This window comes from Cetorhinus maximus, chromosome 6 (assembly GCF_964194155.1).
Source record: "Cetorhinus maximus chromosome 6, sCetMax3.hap1.1, whole genome shotgun sequence".
Taxonomy (NCBI): Eukaryota; Metazoa; Chordata; class Chondrichthyes; order Lamniformes; family Cetorhinidae; genus Cetorhinus; species Cetorhinus maximus.
In genome coordinates, this window is record NC_135884.1 from 16,811,456 (window position 1) to 16,831,542 (window position 20,087).

At 40.3% G+C, this 20,087-nt stretch overlaps 1 protein-coding gene across 11 annotated transcripts in view; it reads right to left on the bottom strand.

Annotated features, from left to right (window-relative positions):
• setd5 (SET domain containing 5) overlaps positions 1–20,087 on the bottom strand; it is a 169,940-nt gene that overhangs the window by 106,920 nt on the left and 42,933 nt on the right. For 9 of the 11 annotated variants that reach the window (XM_078543252.1, XM_078543256.1, XM_078543253.1 and 6 more), the window contains 2 exons: positions 19,325–19,393; positions 14,904–15,082 (listed from right to left, as the gene is read on the bottom strand). In XM_078543252.1, coding sequence (XP_078399378.1) covers positions 14,904–14,974 — 71 coding nt within the window. In that variant the 5' untranslated portion in view covers positions 14,975–15,082; positions 19,325–19,393. The remainder of the gene's footprint in view (positions 1–14,903; positions 15,083–19,324; positions 19,394–20,087) is intronic. The other 2 variants (XM_078543259.1, XM_078543258.1) reach the window with 1 other exon arrangement.

Below are 20,087 nucleotides of genomic sequence, written 5' to 3' on the forward strand. Positions count from 1 at the left end.
AGGCCCCAAGATCTGAATTCCCTCCCTAAGCCTTTCTGCCTCTCCTCCTTTAAGGCACCACTTCTATGATACTCATAAAGGCATTTTACTATGTTAAAGGCACTATATAAATACACATTGCTGCTGAGTATAATCTGAACTGACATCAAAGCATGCTAACAGGTGGGCTGGCTATTGAGTGTGTGGAAATTCAGCAGCGACTGCTTGCAGCCCAGCTTGGGAAGCACTGAGCGCTGGATTTAGGAGTGTGTTCTCATATCCAGCTTCCAGTAATCCCTCACAGCAGCTGTTGCATCAAAATTCAGATTTCCTCATTATATACAAATATATGGCCTTGAGCATGGGATCTATGTAAATCTTTGACATGTAGAACATGAAGTTTAATGTTGCCTACTAGGTTTAAATCAACTGGCTAATTGAGGTCTTCATGAGGGACTTTAGCAAAATGTGCCACCTGCAAGGTTGACTTCAAACTGTCAGGTGAGCATAGGCTGGGCCTTCCCTCACACCCTCTAAATTATTTCCTCATATGTCTGTGATTGCCTGTGTGGCAGTCTCCCAATTTCACGTGAGGTATTTCAAAGGAGGGAAGAAAACTTTAAACATTTTTATTGTCCATAAAGTCAGTCACCGAACTACAAATTCAGCCAGGACAAGCCTTAGGTCTTGCCTCATCCATCTTAAGCCTTAGGGATGTATCCTCCTGGCTATTTAGGGAGCCAATCATTCTGTTTCACCAGGAGTTGTATAAAAGATAGACCAAATTTAAGCATACAACTTCTAAAAAGCACACACTGCATTAATCCATTTCCTACAGTTTACATATATAACTTAAGACCCTTTAAACGTGGATCTTCCATGTTTTCTGCCCATTCATGCTATTCTCCAATTATACCAGTGTGCTGCTAGTCAGATTCAGGTCACGTCCAGCTAGGCTGCTTACCCATAAACTAGCTAACTCATCTTTCTAAGTACGGGCTGAAACATCAAGCTACATCTGGAAATGAGAGTACTGGTCTTCAATTCAAACAGGGCCTAGTTTCTGTAGGTGCCTAAGTTTGACAACAATAGTATTGAAGGCCATTTATTTGAATGACATCCCCTTCATTATGCCAGCAGGTGGCAGCCAACTAATTTGGTAGCCTGTGTCAATGGGTGCATGAGAACAGGGCAGGGCAGCTTGGCAAGTTAAGAAATCTGAGATATCATGAGGACAACTTAGGACAATAAAGGTTTTGTTTCATGTGAAATAAACTAAACATTATGTTATTAAAAACAGGGTTCAAGTAAAATGATTATTCAGTATTTCTTCACAGTATATACTTGCATCTTAAGATCAGAAAGAAGGTTGGCGGTTCAAGCCCCACTCCAGGACATGAGTGTAAAATCGCAGCTCATACTCCAACAAGGCAGTGCTGCACTGTTGGCGGTACAGATAATTTGTTAAACAAAGACCTGGCCTGGCCTCTCAGGTGGAAATAAAAGATCCATGGCACCACTGAAAAAGAGTAGGGGAGTTCTGTGTCCTGGATGATATTTATTCCTCAATTGGTGTCACCAAAACAATGTAATTATCACCTGTAGTATTGCTGTCTGAGACCTTGTGTGCAAATTGACTGCCCTGACTCCATTCATTACAGCAGTAATAACACTTAAATAGTTGGTTGTGAAGTGTATTAAGATATCCTGAGGCTATGACAGGCACTACATAAATGCAGGTTCTTTCTTGAAATTACAAGTACTGCTGGTTTACTTCTCCCTGTTGCATCATTCAAGCTGTTTCTCGATGCTTACCAATTCTTTGAGTAATGGATACTTGTTAAATTCATAAGTTAGTATCATCCCACTAATATCACCAACGTCTTGTGAGAATCTAGTTACATGATCAAAAATGCATAAAAACCTCACAGTAAAGTAAAAAGCCTAGTCACTGGCAGGCACAGTAGGGAGAGAAAATTGCACTATTTGATTTACGCCAGTATATCACATGCTGCAAAAGCAAGATAACATCACCACACATTCCTAAATGCAGCTGATTTGCAGAAATTGTCAAAAAAGAAGCTCCAATCACTAGGTTGCCTAGCCCTATAATAGAATCTTATCTATCACGATTTGTCAAAACACTTGTTATAGAAATAGTGTAAACAGGAAGCTCTGGGTCTTATCTGGGCACTTCATATTGTAATAACATCCAGCATGTCTGCTGAATGAACTTGCCTAGCGTAAAGTAACAGTTACAGAAGCAGATACTCACCAGTACAAATCCATCTAAACTCCAGTATCACATAAATCAATATCCTGGGGATTACCATTGATCAGAAACTGAACTGGACTAGCAATATAAATACTGTGGCTACAAGAGCAGATCAGAGGCTAGGAATCCTGCAGCAAGTAACTCTCCTCCTCACTCCCCAAAGCGTGGCCACCATTCATAAGGCACATAAGGTGAGGAGTGTGATGGAATACTCTCCACTTGTCTGGATGAGTGCAGCTCCAACAACACTCAAGAAGCTTGACACCATCCAGGTCAAAGTAGCTCACTTGATTCACACCCCACCCATAAACGTTCATTCTCTCGACCACTGACGCACAGTGGCAGCAGTGTGTATCCTCCACAAGATGCAGTGCAGGAACTCACCAAGGCTCCTGAGACAGCACCTTCCAAACCCACAACTGGTACTATCTGGAAGCACATGGACAGCACACACATGGGAACACCGCCATCTGGAAGTTTCCCTGTAAGCCACTCACTATCCTGACTTGGAAATATATCACTGAGACAAAATCCTGGAACTCCCTCCCTAACAGTACTGTGGGTGTTCCTACACATGGACTGCAGTAGTTAAAGAAGGTAGCTCACCATCACCTTCTCAAGGGAAATTAGGAATGCATGTTGGCCAAGCCAGCAATAGCCTGTCAGGAAGATATATTAATTCTCATAGGCCTGAATTTTTCAGTCGGTGTGCAGGAGTTGGCCCGACAGGTAAAATGAGGCACGATGACGTAGGGCATGCGTCCCGATGTAATCGCGATGTTTTGTTTGGTGGGCGCGGGCCGGAGTGGACTGCACGCCCACCAATGTTTAAACAGCCTATTAAGGCCATTAAGGAAGTAATTAATGTAATTGTTAACGCTGCCTGTCCAACCTTAAGGTTGGCGGGCAGGCGAAAAAGCCAAGCGGCTTTCATGATTTCTAGGAAACCTCATCCATGAGCGGGATGAGTTTTCCTAAAGCTTTTATTAATTAAATTTTTTAAATTTCCTAAATATAAAAACATGTCCCATCTCATGTGACACATGAGGGGACATATTTAAATAAATTTTTAATCCATTTATTTAATGATTTCAATAGCGATTCAATTTCCCTGAGGCAGCTCCATGCCTCAGGGAGATTGAAGCGCTCTTTTGCACACATGCGCGAAAGAGCGCTGGCCCCAACTCTTTCTCCTCCCCCTACCCGCACAGGTAGTGCTGAGCGCTACGGTTCATGTCTTACGCTGGGCGGGCCTTAATTTGCCTGCCCACGTAAAATGGCAGCACAGAGCCGAGTGCAAGCAGCAATCGGCTCCGCGACCTCCCCCGCGTGCCGACTGAAAAATTGAGGCCATAAGGTTATTGGAATTTATTGTAAAATAGTGGTATCTTTGTCTGTATATGTGTGTGTGTGTGTGTGTGAGTGAGAGAGAGTGTGAGACTTAATTGGATTAAAGGCTGAAGTCTTTGATGTGGTAGGTGGTGAGCTAGGTTTGAAATGTTAAGTAGGTAAACGTAGGTGTCAAGGGAACATTTGCATTTTTAAATGAACCAGACTAGATTATTTTCAAAAGAGGGAGAGAAATGTGTCACCTGGCCAGATCCCAAAGATCACTGGTAAAACTTAGTACTATGAGAGATTTTTATTATCAGAAAGGTTAAGTCCGAAGACAGAGTGAAACAATGGGAATTTGTATTCAAAGGGGAAAATATTTACAAAGGAGTGAAGGTTGTGTGTAAGGGTAGGCATTTTAGGATTTAACAAGTGTGAAAAGCCCTCAAGCTGCTGCCTGCAAAGAACTGAAGTTAACGAAACTCACTTTGAATTAGATTGTCAGGGTATCATGTTCCTTTGCTTGGGTCTTTTAAAATCTGTGTGTCTTACTGTTGCCTTAACAAAAGTCTAACTGGGAGTCAGATTAAGTAGGTGATTTAGAAGTTATGTCTACAAATTACTACTATTACATGTATATGTTTAAAATCATTTCTCTTATTAATAACTGTTTAATCTAGTTTTGTAAAAACCTATAAAACTTGATGGTCTTATTACTACTGAATTCAAGGCACACATCTCAAAATGTATACAAATTGGAAAACACGTTGTGGCAGTTGTTTCAAGTTTCCCTCTGGGATTTGAACAACTCAGCATTTACCATCGGCTGTGCCATAACATAGCCACATCCCTTGAACGGCTAAATATAAAAAAAGTATAGGGCTTTTATTGGTCCATAATGATTGCTGTCTTAGCAATCAATTTTAAAATTACAATACAGAATGCAATACAAAATAGTCAACAGATTTTCAGAAGGGAAGGTCATACATAACCAAAATTATTGCATCTATGAAGTAGTAACAGAAAGAATAAACAGTAATGTAGTAAATGTGATATATTTGGGATGTTCAAGTGGCCTTCAATGAGGTACTCTATAGCAGACTTATTTTCAGAAGGTCACCAATAAGGTCCTGCCTAGCAGATTCATGATTACGATCAGAGCACATGGAGCCAGGGAATAAGTAGCAAAAAAAGAGTTGAGGTTACAGGTGATTACTCAGAACGGCCAAAGGTGGAAAGTGGTGTTACACAGGGATCAGTGCCAAAGCCACTATTGCTCACCATCTACAAAAATGATTTGGGCTCAAAGTCCGCTGGGTCAAAATCCTGGAACTCCCTTACTAACAGCACTGTGGGTGTATCTACACCACATGGGCTGCAGAGTCTCAAGAAGACAGCTCACCGGCACCTTCTCAAGGGCAACTAGGGATGGGTGGTAACAAATGCTGGCCTAGCCAGCGAAGCCCACATCCACTAAGGGAATAAAGCAAAAAAAAGAAACAGGTACAATTTCAAAATTTCAACTGACACCAAATCTGGGGGTGCAATTAATACTAATGAAGATTGCAACAAATTATAAGATGTTAATAATCGTGCAGAACAGGCATGTAAATGGGAAACAAATTTCAATATAGATAAGTACTAGGTGGTACATTTTGGCAGGGGAAACAGTGACCATAACATGGTGGAATTTAGCATTCAGTTTCAGAGTGAGAAACTTAGTTCGGAAACATCTGCGCTAAACTTAAATAAGGGCAATTACAAAGGAATGAGGGCAGAGTTGGCTGGAGTGAACTGGGAAAGGAGGCTAGCAGAAAAGGTAGTTGATGAACAATAATAGACATTTAAGGAAATAGTTCATGATTCACAACAAAGATATATCCCAGTGAGGAAGAAAGATTGTAGGAAGGGGATAAACCAATCACGATTAACCAAGGAAGTTAAGGGTAGTGTCAAAGTGAAAGAAAAAACATACAATTTGGCAAAGATTAGTGGTAAACCAGGGGATTGGGAAAGTTTTAAAAACCAACAGAAGAAGACTAAAGGCCGATAAGTCACCTGGACCTGATGGCTTGTATCATAGGATATTAAAGGAAATAGCTACAGAGATAGTCGATGCACTGGTAGTAATCTTCCAAGAGCCCTTACATTCTGGAAAAGTCCCAGAGGATTGGAAAACTGCCAAGGCAACACCCTTATTCAAAAGACAAAAAACAGGTAACGAAAGGCCAGTTAGCTTAACATCTGTCATTGGGAAAATGTTGGAGTCTATTATAAAAGATGTAACAGCAAAGCATTTAGAAATGCATAATCTAATCAAGCAGAGTCAGCATGACTTCACGAAGGGGAAATCATGCCTGACAAATTTATTAGAATTCTTTGAGGAGGTAATAAGCAGGATAAATAAAGGGGAACCAGTAGATGTAATATATTTGGATTTCCAAAAGGCGTTCGATAAGGTACCACGCATAAGGCTACTTAATAAGATGGCCATGGCGCTGGGGCTAAGTATATCAGCATGGATAGAGGGCTGGCTAACTAATAGAAGACAGAGAGTTGGGATACGGGGGGCATTTTTGGAATGGCAACCTGTAACTAATGGAGTGCCACAGGGATCAGTGCAGGGGCCACAGTTATTTACAATATATATTAATGACTTGGATGAGGGAAATGAACGTACTATCGCCAAGTTTGTGAATGACACAAAAATAGGTGGGAAGGTAAGTGGTGAGGATGACACTAAGAGTCTACAGAGGGATATAGGCAGGTTAAGTGTGTGGGCAAAAACTTGGCAGATGGGATATAATGTGGGAAAGTGTGAGGTTATGCACTTTGGCAGGAAGAATAGAGGAGCTGAATATCATTTAAATGGAGAAAGACAGAAGAAAGTTGCAGCGGAGAGGGATTTGGGGGTCCTTGTGCAGGAATCCCAAAAAGCTAGCATACAAGTTCAGCAGGTAATAGGTAAAGCAAATGGAATGTTGGCCTTTATTTCAAAGGGAATGGAGTATAAAAATTGGGGAGTTTTGCTAAAACTATACAAGGCATTAGTTAGACCACACCTAGAATATTGTGAACAGTTTTGGTCCCCTTATCTAAGGAAAGATATACTGGCATTGGAGGCAGTCCAGAGAAGGTTCACTAGGTTGATCCCGGGGACGAAGGGATTTTCTTATGAGGAGAGGTTCAGTAGGTTGGGCCTGTACTCATTGGAGTTTAGGAGAATGAGAGACGACCTTATTGAAACACAGAAGATTCTTAGGGGGCTTGACAGGTAGATGCTGAGGGGTTGTTTCCCCTTGTGGGAGAGTCTAGGGCTCAGAGTAAGGGGGTGCCCGCTTAAAACAGAGATAAGGAGGAATTTTTTCTCTCAGGGAGTAGTCAATCTGTGGAATTCTTTACCACAGAGGGCTGTAGAGGCTGGGTCGTTAAGTATATTCAAGGCTGAGACAGACAGATTTTTAATCAGTAAGGGAATCAAGGGTTTTGGGGAAAAGGCAGGAAAGTGGAGTTGAGGATTATCAGATCAGCCATGACCTCATTGAATGGCGGAGCAGACCCGATGGGACAAATGGCCTACTTCTGCTCCTGCGTCTTATGGTCTAATAAAAAAGTGGCTGAAGTAAACATTGGTAACTTAGAGACAGAGACAGAAGTAGTTGTCATGGGGAATGTGGAACTGGTGAGACTTTGACAAATATTTTGCGTCTGTCTTCACAGTAGAAGACAAATTATATACCAGAAATAAAGGGTAACCAAGGGGCTAATTAAAGTGACAAACGTAAACTAATTATCAACAGAGCGAAATTATTAGAGCTTAAGAAATTAAAAAGCCAAAAATCCTCAGCACAATATGGCATACATCCTAGGATTCCAAAAGGGTTGGTGCAGGGATAGTGATGCACCGGTTATGAGTTTCCAAAATTCCCTAGATTTCAGAACACTCTCAAAGGATAGGAAGTTTGCAAATGTCACACCACAATTCAAGATAGGAGGAAGAAAGAAAAAAATGGAACTACAGACCAGTTAGCCTGACTTAAATTGTTACAAAAATACTGGAATCTATTAAGAAATTCTTAAAAATTGCACTTAGAAAATCATAGTATGATCAAACAAAGTCAACATGGATCTTTTAAAAGGAAATCGTATTTGACAAGTTTATTAGATTTTTGAGGATGCATCTTGTAGAATAGACAAAGGGAAGCCAGTAGATGTAGCATACTTGGAGTTCAAAAAGGCATTCAATAAGGTGATACACAAAAGATAATATACAAGATAAGGGCTCATGAAGTTGGGGGTAATAAATTAGCATGGATGGAGGATTGATTAATGGATAGGAAGCAGAGAGTAGGGATAGACGGGGCCTTTCAAGTTGGCAGACTGTAACTAGCAAGTGCTGCAAGAATCAGTGCTTGAATCCTCAGCTATTTACAATCTATATTAATGATGTAGATAAAGAGACCGAAAGTAATGCATCCAAGTTTCTGACAACACAAAGGTAGGTGGGAATGTAAGCTGTGGAGGAGGACACAAAAGTCTGTAAAGATATAGCAGCAGGTTAAGTGAGTGGGCAACAAGGTAGCAGATAAGAGTATAGGTGGGGAAATGTGAAGTTATTAATTTGATAGAATAGAAAAGGAGAATATTTTTAAAAGACATGAAATTTTTAAATATTGATATTCACAGAGACTTGGGTGTACTTGTACAAGGAACATAAAGTTAGCATGCAGATACAGCAAGCAATTAGGAAGGAAAAAGGTATTTTAGCCTTTATTAAAAGGGGATTGGAGTACAAGAACTGAAGATTTGCTGCAATTGTACAAGGCTTTGGTGAGACCACGCCTCCAGTACGTCACGTAGTTTTAGTCTCCATATTTAAGGAAGTATATATTTGTATTGGAGGCAGTACAGCAAAGGTTCATTAAGCTTGTTGCTGGGTGACAGGGCTATCTTATGATGGAAGGCTGAATACATTGGGATTGTACTCTCCAAAGTCTATTAGAATGAGAGACATTGTTCTGTCTAAGCTGTGCAATAGTCCATCAGGTACCGAGCATTTAATTATTGCAGCCACGCACATCCTGATGGTTAAATAAGGTTTGCTGCCACTCTAGCCCATGAGCAAAGAACTGATCGACTCCCCCGCGACAGGAAATTAACGGACGAGACCCAAGCTGAATATGATTAATCAGGTGGAATAACAGCCAAAATGCACTTGTGTCAGTTCCTGGAGCCCGAAGTTATCACTCAGCCTGACTAATGTGCACCAGCTGATTCCCTGAAACTAAACAGCAAGCAGGCACCTTCCCAAAGTCTTCAGCTCCCACTCAAGACTGTTAGTTGAACCGATCTCAATCTCCAGTGTCTCCCTCCTCTTCTCTCTCTCTCCCTAACTCCATTACCTTGTGCCACAATGAAAACGGTACTCACCCTCTGCTTCCCTCTCCAATTCTCCTGCTCACCACCTCTTTCCTCAAATATCCACTCACTGCCCTTCTTGATCCCTCACTTGCTTCCTCCCTCTTGCCGCCCCTCTCCTGAGCCCTTGCTTACAGCAAGGATTTGGGAGAGGGAAGCGATAAGTGGGAAGGTTGATGAGTGGGAGGTCAGGGAGAGAGGCAGCGAGTGGGAGGGGAAAGCAGGGAGAGGGTAGGTCAACAAGCGGAAGGTGAGCAAGAGAGGAGGATCAGGGAGGGAGACGGCGAGCAGGAAGGTCGGGGAGGGAGGCATTGAGCAGGAGTTAGTAAGAGGCTTTTGCTGCCAGTTAATACTACTGAACAAGACATTCTGTTGCAGCTATTTTGTAGAACTTTTAGATGAAGATTGATCCAAGACATTCGACAGACTAAAAACACAAGGGCATTTCTAGGGAGTTTGTAAAACGTTTTGGATTCCAAGCTTAGATATCCAAATAATAATGCAAAGGTTCTTGCTAGAAGATAAACATTGAAACTGAAACTTGCGCTTTTAGTGAAAGCTGGAGTTAACCTATAAACTAAAATGAATCCATTAAAAATTAAACATAGTCTTCTAATTTTGTTTTAAGAAGATTTGCAAACCACAAATTCTCTCATTAAGAAGAGAAAAAGTTGTGATTAGCAGGGAAAAGAAACTTGATACCAATGGGCTATGCAAGGATGCAGGAATACAACTTCAATAGTCGCTGCACAGTGATTTTAGGACTCAGGTCGGTAAATATAGAGAAAGCTATTGGTCCCTTAAGCTGTGCTCAAGCACATCCCAATGTACTATTCCACAGTATCACAGGCTCAGGCCTGGTGATAGGCCCTCTCACGTGTCTACTGCATGGTATGCCTCAAAGCAGACTGAGGAGCACCATAGAAGGGAATAATAATTAACAGTTCAAATAAATGTTGCAAAGTTTATTGTTCAACCAATTTATTGGAGTTCTTTGAAGGAGTAACATGTGCTGTGCATAAAGGGGAGCCTGTAGATGTACAGTATTTGGATTTCCAGAAGGCATTTGTTACGCCTGTAGATGTACAGTACTAGGGTTTCCAGAAGGCATTTGTTAAGGTGCCACATCAAAGATTATCGCGGAAAATCAAAGCTCATGGTGTATAGGGTAACATATTAGCATGGATAGAAGATTGGCTGGTTGGCAGAAAACAGGGAGTATGCAAAATGGGTCTTTTTCTGACTGGCAGGATGTGACGAGTGGAGTCCTGCAGGGGTCTGTGCTGAAGCCTCAACTTTTTACAATTTATAACAATGACCTAAATGAGGGGAGTGAAGGCAGGATAGCTATATTTGCAGATGGCACAAAGGTAGGTAGGAAAGTATGTTGTGAAGAGGACATAAGGAGGTTGCAGACTCAGATAGGTTGAGTGAGTGGGCAAAAATCTGGCAAGTGGAATATAATATGGTAAAATGTGAAGTTGTTCACTTTGGCAAGAACAATAAAAAAAGCATAGTATTACTTAAACGATCTAGGTGTTCTAGTACATGAGTCACTAAAAGTTAGTGTGCAGGTACAGCAAGTAATTAAGGAATGGAATGCTATCCTTTATTAAGAAAGGAATTGAACATAAAAGTAAGGATGTTACGCTTCAGTTATACAGGGCACTGGTGAGACCAAATCTCGAATACTAAGTGCAGTTTTGGTCTCCTCATTTAAAGAAGGATGTAAAGCATTGGAGGTGATCTAGAGGAGGTTTACTACATTGATACCTGGAATGAGCAGGCTGTCTTATGAGGAAAGGTTAGACAAACTGGGCTTGTTTCCACTGGAGTTTAGTAGAGTGAGGGGTGACTTGATTGAAGTATATAAGATCCTGAAAGGTATTGACAAGGTGGATATGGAAGGATGTTTCCTCTTGTGGGTGAGACCAGAACTAGGGGGCACTGTTTTAAAATTAAGGGTCACCCTTTTAGGTCAGAGATAAGGAGAATTTTTTTCTCTTGAGAGTTGTGCTACTTTGGAACACTGACACACATATAACCACTTGACACTGACTGTAATTGGACAACTTAACTAAATTAATCCCAAGTCCCTGCTCCTTCAGACAGCCAGTGGAAGCTGGGTCATTGCATATTTTTAAGGCGGAGGTTGATAGGTTGTTGTTAGACAAGGGAATCAAAGGTTATCGGGGGTAAATAGGAATGTAGAATTCAAAACACAAAACAGATCAGCCATGAGCTTATTGAATGGCAGTGCAGGCTTGAGGGGCCTAATGGCCTAATTCTGCTCCTATGTTCATAAACTTACTTTCTATTATTTTATGTACAATACCCCAATGTCTACTTATGCGAAATAAGTTACCAGACACCACAAAAGAAATACTCTTGTAAATTATACTCCATCAGCCTCTGGCAAAAATATGGGATTACCCTTTCAAACATAAAAGCAGATATTTGTCTGCAAGAGTTAAGATTGGAGAATGAAGGTAATTGGCAAAAGAAGCAAGGGTAACTTGGGGAAAAACTTTTTCTTGCAGTGAGTGGTTAGCATCTGAATGCACTGCCTGAGATTGTGGTGGAGGCAGATTCAATCAAGACATTCAAGAGGGAATTGGGTTATTATCTGAAAACGAAGAATGTGCAAAGCTACAGGGAGTAGGTGGTGCAGTGGCACTAGGTGAACTGCTCTTTCAGAAAGCCAGCACAGACATGGTGGGTCGAATGGCCTTCTGTGCTGTAAACATTCCGTGATTCTGTGAGTTGCGCAACACAAAAACAGTCAAACACAAAGCTCACTGAAAAGTTTCCAGAAAGCATTTTTGGACAATCAACATACTTGAGAAAGAATCCAAAAACAGAGATTTTAAACATTGCTCTCCAGATGAAAGGGCACCAGATGAGACTCAGGAGCTCTGCCAAGATTCTGCACACACAGGCAAAATAACAAGCCAGGCCAAGCAACTCTTGGACTGCAGAATAAAGCAAACACACTGACTACTAGCAAATCATGGATGTCAACTTGGTACCCAAATACAAACACCATTCTTCACCCCAAACACAAAACACTGAAGCCCCATGATACTGACTACTGAACAATGTAGCCATAAGAACTATTTATAAATCTCTCACATATAAGCACTTGACGCTGACTGTAATTGGACATCTATAACATCTTAGTCCAAGTCCCTGATTAAAAGTGAATTTATCTAAATTTAGTACTATTTCCAGTTTATACTGATTGCTCACCCCCCCCCACCCACCCCACACCCCCCAATCCCCCAACCCCCCCTACACACAACCCCACAATTTTAACAAGATCCTGGCAATATTTACTCTGGAGTTAGAACACCCACCCCCTCCTTTAAAGTTCAGAGTTAGCAACAAGATAATACATTTGAATAGAACCAATATTAACTGGGAATAAAATGACCATTGCTTCAGGTACAGAGTTTGCCACAGTGAATACAGCAGGATGTACCATACACACCAGTGTCTAAGCACTGACTGTGTTTATTAGGCTGGATTTAGGCAGGACCATTGAGAAGAAACACATCCTTCAGTTATTGTAAATATGTAATATCCTCTTCCACCTAAAACAGGCCTACTGAATAGTTTTAATACAGAGTGATCAACAGCCAAGTTTTCTTTTTCTATCTAGAGGAAATTTAAAATGGTTGATAGGAAAATGGGAATTTTTAATTTGGTTTCATCTTGGTGGGAGAGATTTTTCAAAACGAGCCATTGACCTTATCATGCCATTCAAATTTTTTGCTGTTGGTCATTATTGCTTCCTTTCACAGAGGACCTTGACAGCCAGGATATCTAAATCTCAGCTCAACGCAAACTGGAGGAACAGCACCTCATCTTCCAACTAGGCACTTTACAGCCTTCCAGACTTAATATTGAGTTCAACAATTTCAGATCATGAACTCTCTCCTCCATTCCCACCCCCTTTCCAATCCTCCTTTTTCCAATAATTTATAATTTAAAAAAATATATATTTTTCTTTTCCCACCTATTTTTAAATTTATTTCAATCGATTTGTTTTATCTCCACCTTTTAGCCCATTTCGATCCCTCCCCCCCACCCCACCCCCACTAGGGCCATCTGCCACTTGCTTGTCCTGCTTGCTACTCTTAATGTCCCCATTAGCACATTCCTTAGATAATATCACCACCATCAACACCCCTTTGTCCTTTTGTCTATGACGTCTTTGGCAATCCCGTCTTTGCCTCCACCTATCACTGGCCCCCTATCCAGCTCTACCTGTCCCACCCCACTCTACCAGCTTATATTTCACCTCATTTCTCTATTTCCTTAGTTCTGATGAAGAGTCATACGAACTCGAAACGTCAACTGTATTCCTCTCCGCAGATGCTGTCAGACCTGCTGAGTTTTTCCAGGTGTTTTTGTTTTTGTTTTAAATCTCATCAGTTGGGTTATATTCGGATTCAGGTTGCATTGGAAAGAGAGTGATATATTAATTTCCTATGCAACCTATAATCATTGAGGGAAAGGGATAAGTGTTCCAAAACCTTTTGTTCAGACGAAAGCTGTGTATAAAAGATGAGGGAAAGGTTCAGGGATACAGATGCTTTTCATAGACTCTATTGCAGCATCTGGTTTTGAACAGTTATATTACTTGAAAATGATCAAAGTAATTAACTAGAATGGAACATTACAAGAGAAGGTTTTTATGTGACCAGCTTAACGGCAAAAAAACCGGAGGTAAATTTATTGGGTGCTTCTTGTTTTCTACTCTCCTCTCAGAGCAGCCTCAGCTAAAAGAATTAGTGAGCTTTCTAGAGCAGCAGAGAAAAACATACCAACCATAAAAAAAAATCAATACAGCAGGGAATTGTTTGACATGGATTTGACAAACCAGGGTGGTCAAAAATTAAGTTTGCAATAGGTGATGCATTCACAAGTACTGATATGAACCTCAAACCAATAGCCATGCATTACAACTTCAGATTCTAACACCTAATCTTCCTTATAATGAATAAAGAGGTACTGCACATTCAATTTGGCTTTAATGAAATGCATAGTAGAGGATCTCATTTGTTTTGGTTAAAGAGAAGACCGAGATATGGGTGAGCACGTAAAGTAGTCAGATGAGGAATGAAGCATGGGGAAAGGGTTTATGCAACTAAGCAGGGAACAGAGCTAGGGAACAGAGTGGAGCACTTGAATGAAGTAGGAGGTTGTGTGGGACAAAAGGTTCTGGTTTAAATAGGAATGGAACAGGTTGGCTTCCTGTCATCAGGAAGTACCGAAGTCCAGCGTCTAAAGCAGGCAGAGCTGCTTCTGGAGTTGAGATCAGGAGTGAAGGCTGGTGAGAGAAGCAAGGAGAGTTCTGGATAATATATTGCATGTTTGCACTATTAATTGTTGTGTATACTGGCTGATCTAACGTAGTGTTGCTAACAGGTAGTCTTGAGGCTGAAGCATGGCTGTGTTGTTCAGCAGCTAACTTGTTTATACTTTTAAATAGGAGAATATTCAGATAAATATAAACCACTTAAGTCAATCAGGAACAGCTGTTGGTGGGTTGAGGGGAGGAGGTTGGTCAATGAAGGAAGGTGGAAGAAGAGTTATCAAATAATTTGTAATATATGATACAACACAAGTAAAACAGCACAGTAGTTACCGAAAACCTTTGGTCTGCATGAAAAGGGATATTCCTGTTCAAAGACCCACAGTATGTTCCTCAGAGTGTTAAATATAGTGCTAATGTAGGGCCTGCACTAGGTTACTTCTTTAAAGCGCAACCATTGGCAAAACAAAATATTCATCTCTTCCCTCTGCCCCCAAACAAAAAATGAAGTTCACCACCACAAACCCCAGCACCCCCACCAAAAAAACCAACCTCCCCTGGTATCCGTATAGTACTCACTCTGAACCAGCAGCCATATCAGAGTATGAAGTATCTGGTGTAGTAACTCCCAGTGGAATTACTATGCTCATGACGTCCAACACCAAGTTGTGTTTATCACGGGGTCCGAAGCACAGTGCCTGACCACACCGAGGCCCAGCAGCCACAGTGTTGTGTGTAGGTCATGGACATGAGGGAAACTGCAAAAGAGAGGGAGATTGAAAAACAAAGTAAAATCAATATCAATTAAAGATTTTACACAGATCAAATTCTCAGTCATGTTATTCAGGAATTGTACAGTGAGGTGTGCAAGTTAGCGTTAGCATTTTAGAGCAAAATAATAATGCCACAGGACAGAACTACAATATTAATTACAAAAAGCATACAAAGTCACATTGTAGCACTCCATATTTCAGCACTCACACTTATTACGTTCTCTGAGAGATACTGGTTTCTGGAAGTCTATATTTTTAAGAGACAACTGAAAATCTTATAGCCAATTTACAAAGATCCTCTTGAAAATCTAAATATAAATTTTGGAGCAAGAAGAGTTTGTCCAGTTCTCTTTCACAGACAGCATCATAGTGTGTGTTGTACTGTAAGCTGCGCACTGAGAAACATCAGAGCACACGAAACTGAGGGGGTAACACAACAGTGGTTGCAATGATTTGTCTATTAGAGAAAGCCATTAACCATGCTTAATCTATCAAATTGGGCTACAGTATAGAGTATGTTTTAATGTATTTTATATACAGTTTTTTGTTGCTAAGAGTCTCTGAACAATGTGTTATCTAAAATTTTAGAAGCAAATCAAATGGTTGTGCAAGTTCCAACAGTGTTAGGGGCACAATGTCAATTTATAGACTTTAACTTGATGCAAGCTTAGCAAATTAAATGCCTCACCAATCATTTTTTTTCTTCAAAATAACCCCACACAATTTTCCTAAGTTTACTTATATGCTATCAAATGGCAAACATGATACTTTGTGCATTAAAGCTGTTTTCAGAAATTTTAAAACCAGGAATATCTGGCAATTGAATGACATTACCCCAATAACTGTGCTATAATATATTTGAGGCAATTGTAGTGACCAAATACAGTCAGAGCAAAAAACAGCTTAAGAAACATGAAGTTCTCCAATTTCTCTACTCAACACAAGTTAAGTGTATGCACATGTGTACACAAATGATTCAATTTACATGTTCATGATAAAAATGGCAATTCAATTCTGCATCATTGTTTTCCTTATTTAAGTTAAGAAACTTAACCACTCTAACCTACATTCCATCCAGAATGTGCAAGTGCTTGTTACCTTGACATAATTTCTCAAAAGGTTCAAAGATTTTTGCTTTGATGACTCTATTTGGAAGTTATTCCATGTGCTGATCACACTTTAATGTCATGAACTCCTTCACATAATCTGAAATTTATGTTTTACTAGTTTGAACTTGCAACTCCATGTCCAACTCTCATGATTTGGTTCATAGTAATCACACTTGTGCTTGCTGAATTGCATTAGCTCCCAGTCAAGTCATGTCTTGATTTTAAAATGCTGACCCTTGTTTTCCAATGTCGCCACTCCTTCCCCCTCTGTGATTTCCCCCAGCCCAGTAACCCTTTGAGATACCTGTTTCTCTAATTCTGACCTCTTGAGCATATCTAATTTTAGTTGGTCTGCCATCTGCCTTCAACTGCCAAGGCCCAAAGATCCAAAATTCTTCTCTCTCTTTCTTTTCTCCTTTAAGATGCTCCTTAAAAACGACCTCTTTCACCAAGTTTTCGGTCATCTGTTCTAATATTTTATTATGTGGCTATTACTATAAAGTCACCCTCTCAGGCATCTCTTTCAAGGCTAAAATGTCATCCCCCCCTCCCATAGCTCAAAGCTCTTCTACTTTAGGGATCAGGCTCATGCTTAAAATGCTCCAAATCTTCTGTAAAATGTCTCCATGACGTGAATATCTGTCTCCATGTGACCAGGACTTAATGCAATATTCAAGGCATGATCTTACGCTGAAATACATTTGAAAATTCAAAATCTATTAAAAAAAACCTATAAATCAGCAAACTTTATAGTTTTAACACAATGATATGTTCACATTTATTTTAAAGGAATCAGGGTACAAGGGTAAAGAAGATTTCCTGAAATTATATAGTGCCTTGGTGAGACTACACCTGGAGTACTGTATATAGTTTTGGTCTCCTTTGCCTAAGCAAACGTATACATGCCTTTGATGGGGTGCAACAAAGGTTAACTAACTGATTCCTGCAATGAGGGGATTGTCCTATGAGGAGAGATTGAGTGGACTATGCCTGCATTCCCTAGAGTTTAGAAGAATGAGAGGTGACTGCATTGAAATATATAAAATACTTACGGGTCTTGACAGAGTAGATGCTGCTAAGGTGTTTTCCCTAGCTGGAGAATGTACAACTAGGGGTCACAGTCTCAGAATAAGGGATCGGTCATGTAGGACTGAGATGAGGACCCATTTCTTCACTCAAAGGATTGTGAATCTTTGAAATTGTCTACCAAGGAAGATGTGGATGCTCAGGTGTCGACTATATTCAAGACAGAGATCGATGAGATTTTTGGATACGAAGGGAATTAAGGGATGCAGCAAGGCGTAGCTGAGGTAGAAGATCAAACGTTATTTTATTGATTGGCCTACTCCTGCTCCGATTGTTTTATACACTTCAGGATTCCAGTTTGTATTTTGAATGTTGTTCTGCATATTGTTCTGCACTGATTGATCATGGTGAGTATCCAGTCCATGAAGACCCTGTGAATGTCTTCTAACTTAATTCTCTGCTACTTCAACACCACTCATGTATTACATCTGTTTGCACCAGTGTAAAATATCCTACTGTACTATTTAAAGAAAGTCAGGGAGTTGTCAGTATCCTGGCCAAAATTTTTTTCCCCACAATCAAAACCATTAAAAATATTAATCAACGTATTATTCATCTATCTTTCTATATAGTGGAGCCTGCCATGAGCAAATGAGCTGCCGCAACACTTGGAAGATAAATAATAAGATGTGAAATGTTTTGTGGGGTCCTGAAGACGTGCCATATAAACACAAATTATTTATTTTTCTCTTACTTATTTCATCCTATTTTCTCCCTACACACTGCACTTTACCATCGCAATAAATTTACCCTACTGTTTCGCCCATCTATGTATTTTGTCCAATGAATTTTGTAGTTCCCAAGTTGCCTCCTCAGAATCAAATACCTCCTTAATGTGGTATCCTTTGTTTTTAATGTACATTAATTTACATATTTGGAAACTGAATGCCAATTGGTCAAAATTTCAGTGATCAACTCAGAGCAGGAAGGACTATTCCATTTATATTCACATCACACAACAGATCACAACAACTTGCATTTATATAGCACCTTTAATGTAGTGAAATGTCTCAAGGCACTTCATAGAAGCATACAAACACCAAGAAAATTGACACCGAGTCACATGGGGAGATATTAGGTGAGATGGCCAACAGCTTGGTCAAAGGGTAGGTTTTAAGGAGTGTCTTAAAGGAGGAGAGAGAGGTACATAGGTTTAAAGAGGGAATTCCCCAGGCAGTTGTTAAAGGTGGGGCAAAGGAAGTTGAGGATGCATAATAAGCCAGAGCTGAAGGAAGAGTTCTCAGAGGATTGTACAGCTGGAAGAGATCACAGAGGTAAGGACGGGTGGGGCCATGGAGGGATTTGAACAAGAGAGTGAGAAAGTTAAAATCAAAGCACTTACAGACCAGGAGCCAATGTAGGTCAGTGATTACAGGGGTGGATGGATGGACAAATTAGGATACAGACAGCAAAGTTTTCAATAACCTCAAGATCATGAAAGATGGAAGATTGGTGGCCAGCCAGGACAACATTGGAATACTTGAGTCTGGAGGTAACAAAAGCACAGATAAGGGTTTTAGGAGCAGAAGGGCTGAAGCAGGAATGGGGACAGAGGTTTAAGTGGGTGATTTTGGTGATAAAGAGTATGTCAGAAACTCAGGTCTGGATCAAATCGGGCAGTGTGGTTGTAACGGTCTTGTGCCACCTCTGATAGTGGCCAGAGAGGAGGATGGAATTGGTGGCTGGTGAATAGAGCTTATGGCAGGGCTGGGCTGATGATGATGGCTTTGAGCTTCCCCATATTTAACTGGAAGAAATTTCTGCTCACCTGGTACTGAATGCTGGACAAGAGCAGAGTGGCATTGTCAAGAGATGTGTTTATGAGTTTTTGGATGCTGTTGCCAAGGGACAGAATGCAGATGAGAAATAGGGGTGGTGGGAGCAGGGCAAACATAGATCCTGGAAGGTCTCCAGATGTAACAGTGTGGGCAGGGTAAGAGAAGCTATTGCAGGATCAGTAACAGTATTGCAGTCAGACAGAATTTACTCTTTTAACAGCTAGACAAAAAGAAAATAAAGAATTTTCATTTACATATTGCCTCTCATGTCCTCTGAACATCCCAAAACGCTTCACAACCAATGAGTTATTTTGAAATGTAGTCTGGAAAACATAATTGAAATGAGTTGGTGTTTATTAAGCATATTAGCAGATAACTGTAAAAAAATAGAGCTTGCATCCCACAGGGCAGGAGTCTGCAGAAACAATTGTTGAGACATGGGAAGTCAATTGAATAAGACAAGTTACATACTTTCGCCACTAGAGGAAGCTGCAACATCAGTTACTGGTGGCAAAAAATATAGTACAGCAATATTCAATGGACACTTGTAAAATGCTCAAGGATCTATTGGCCAATATGCTCCAAAAATTTGGGGGTCCAAATTTGTGAGCTTAACTCTAGTTTGTCACTTCAACTTCCCACAATTTCTCAATCTTTTAGTCAGGTAATCTGAAAACAGTAATAGAAGAAGGCATGGGGGAAGGAAATTTCACTTTAAATTCTCTCGCACACCATCTAGCAATTAATTACAAAGCTGTGTGAATAGTTACCTGCAATCCCCTTCAGTTGGAGAATAAGGAAGTAAAGATTTTAAATCCCTGTAAATTGTTGGGGAAAGGGACGCATTTGGGTTAAACAAGACCAGGGAAATAACCCCTCCTAAATTACATGAAGCCCCATTTATAGTTCAAAAATACATTCTAAATATTTAAAGAACTAATTTAGTTTGAACAAACTATTATCACATTAAATAGCAAAAGCCTGCATAAAATTACATTTAATTATCTACAGAGTATG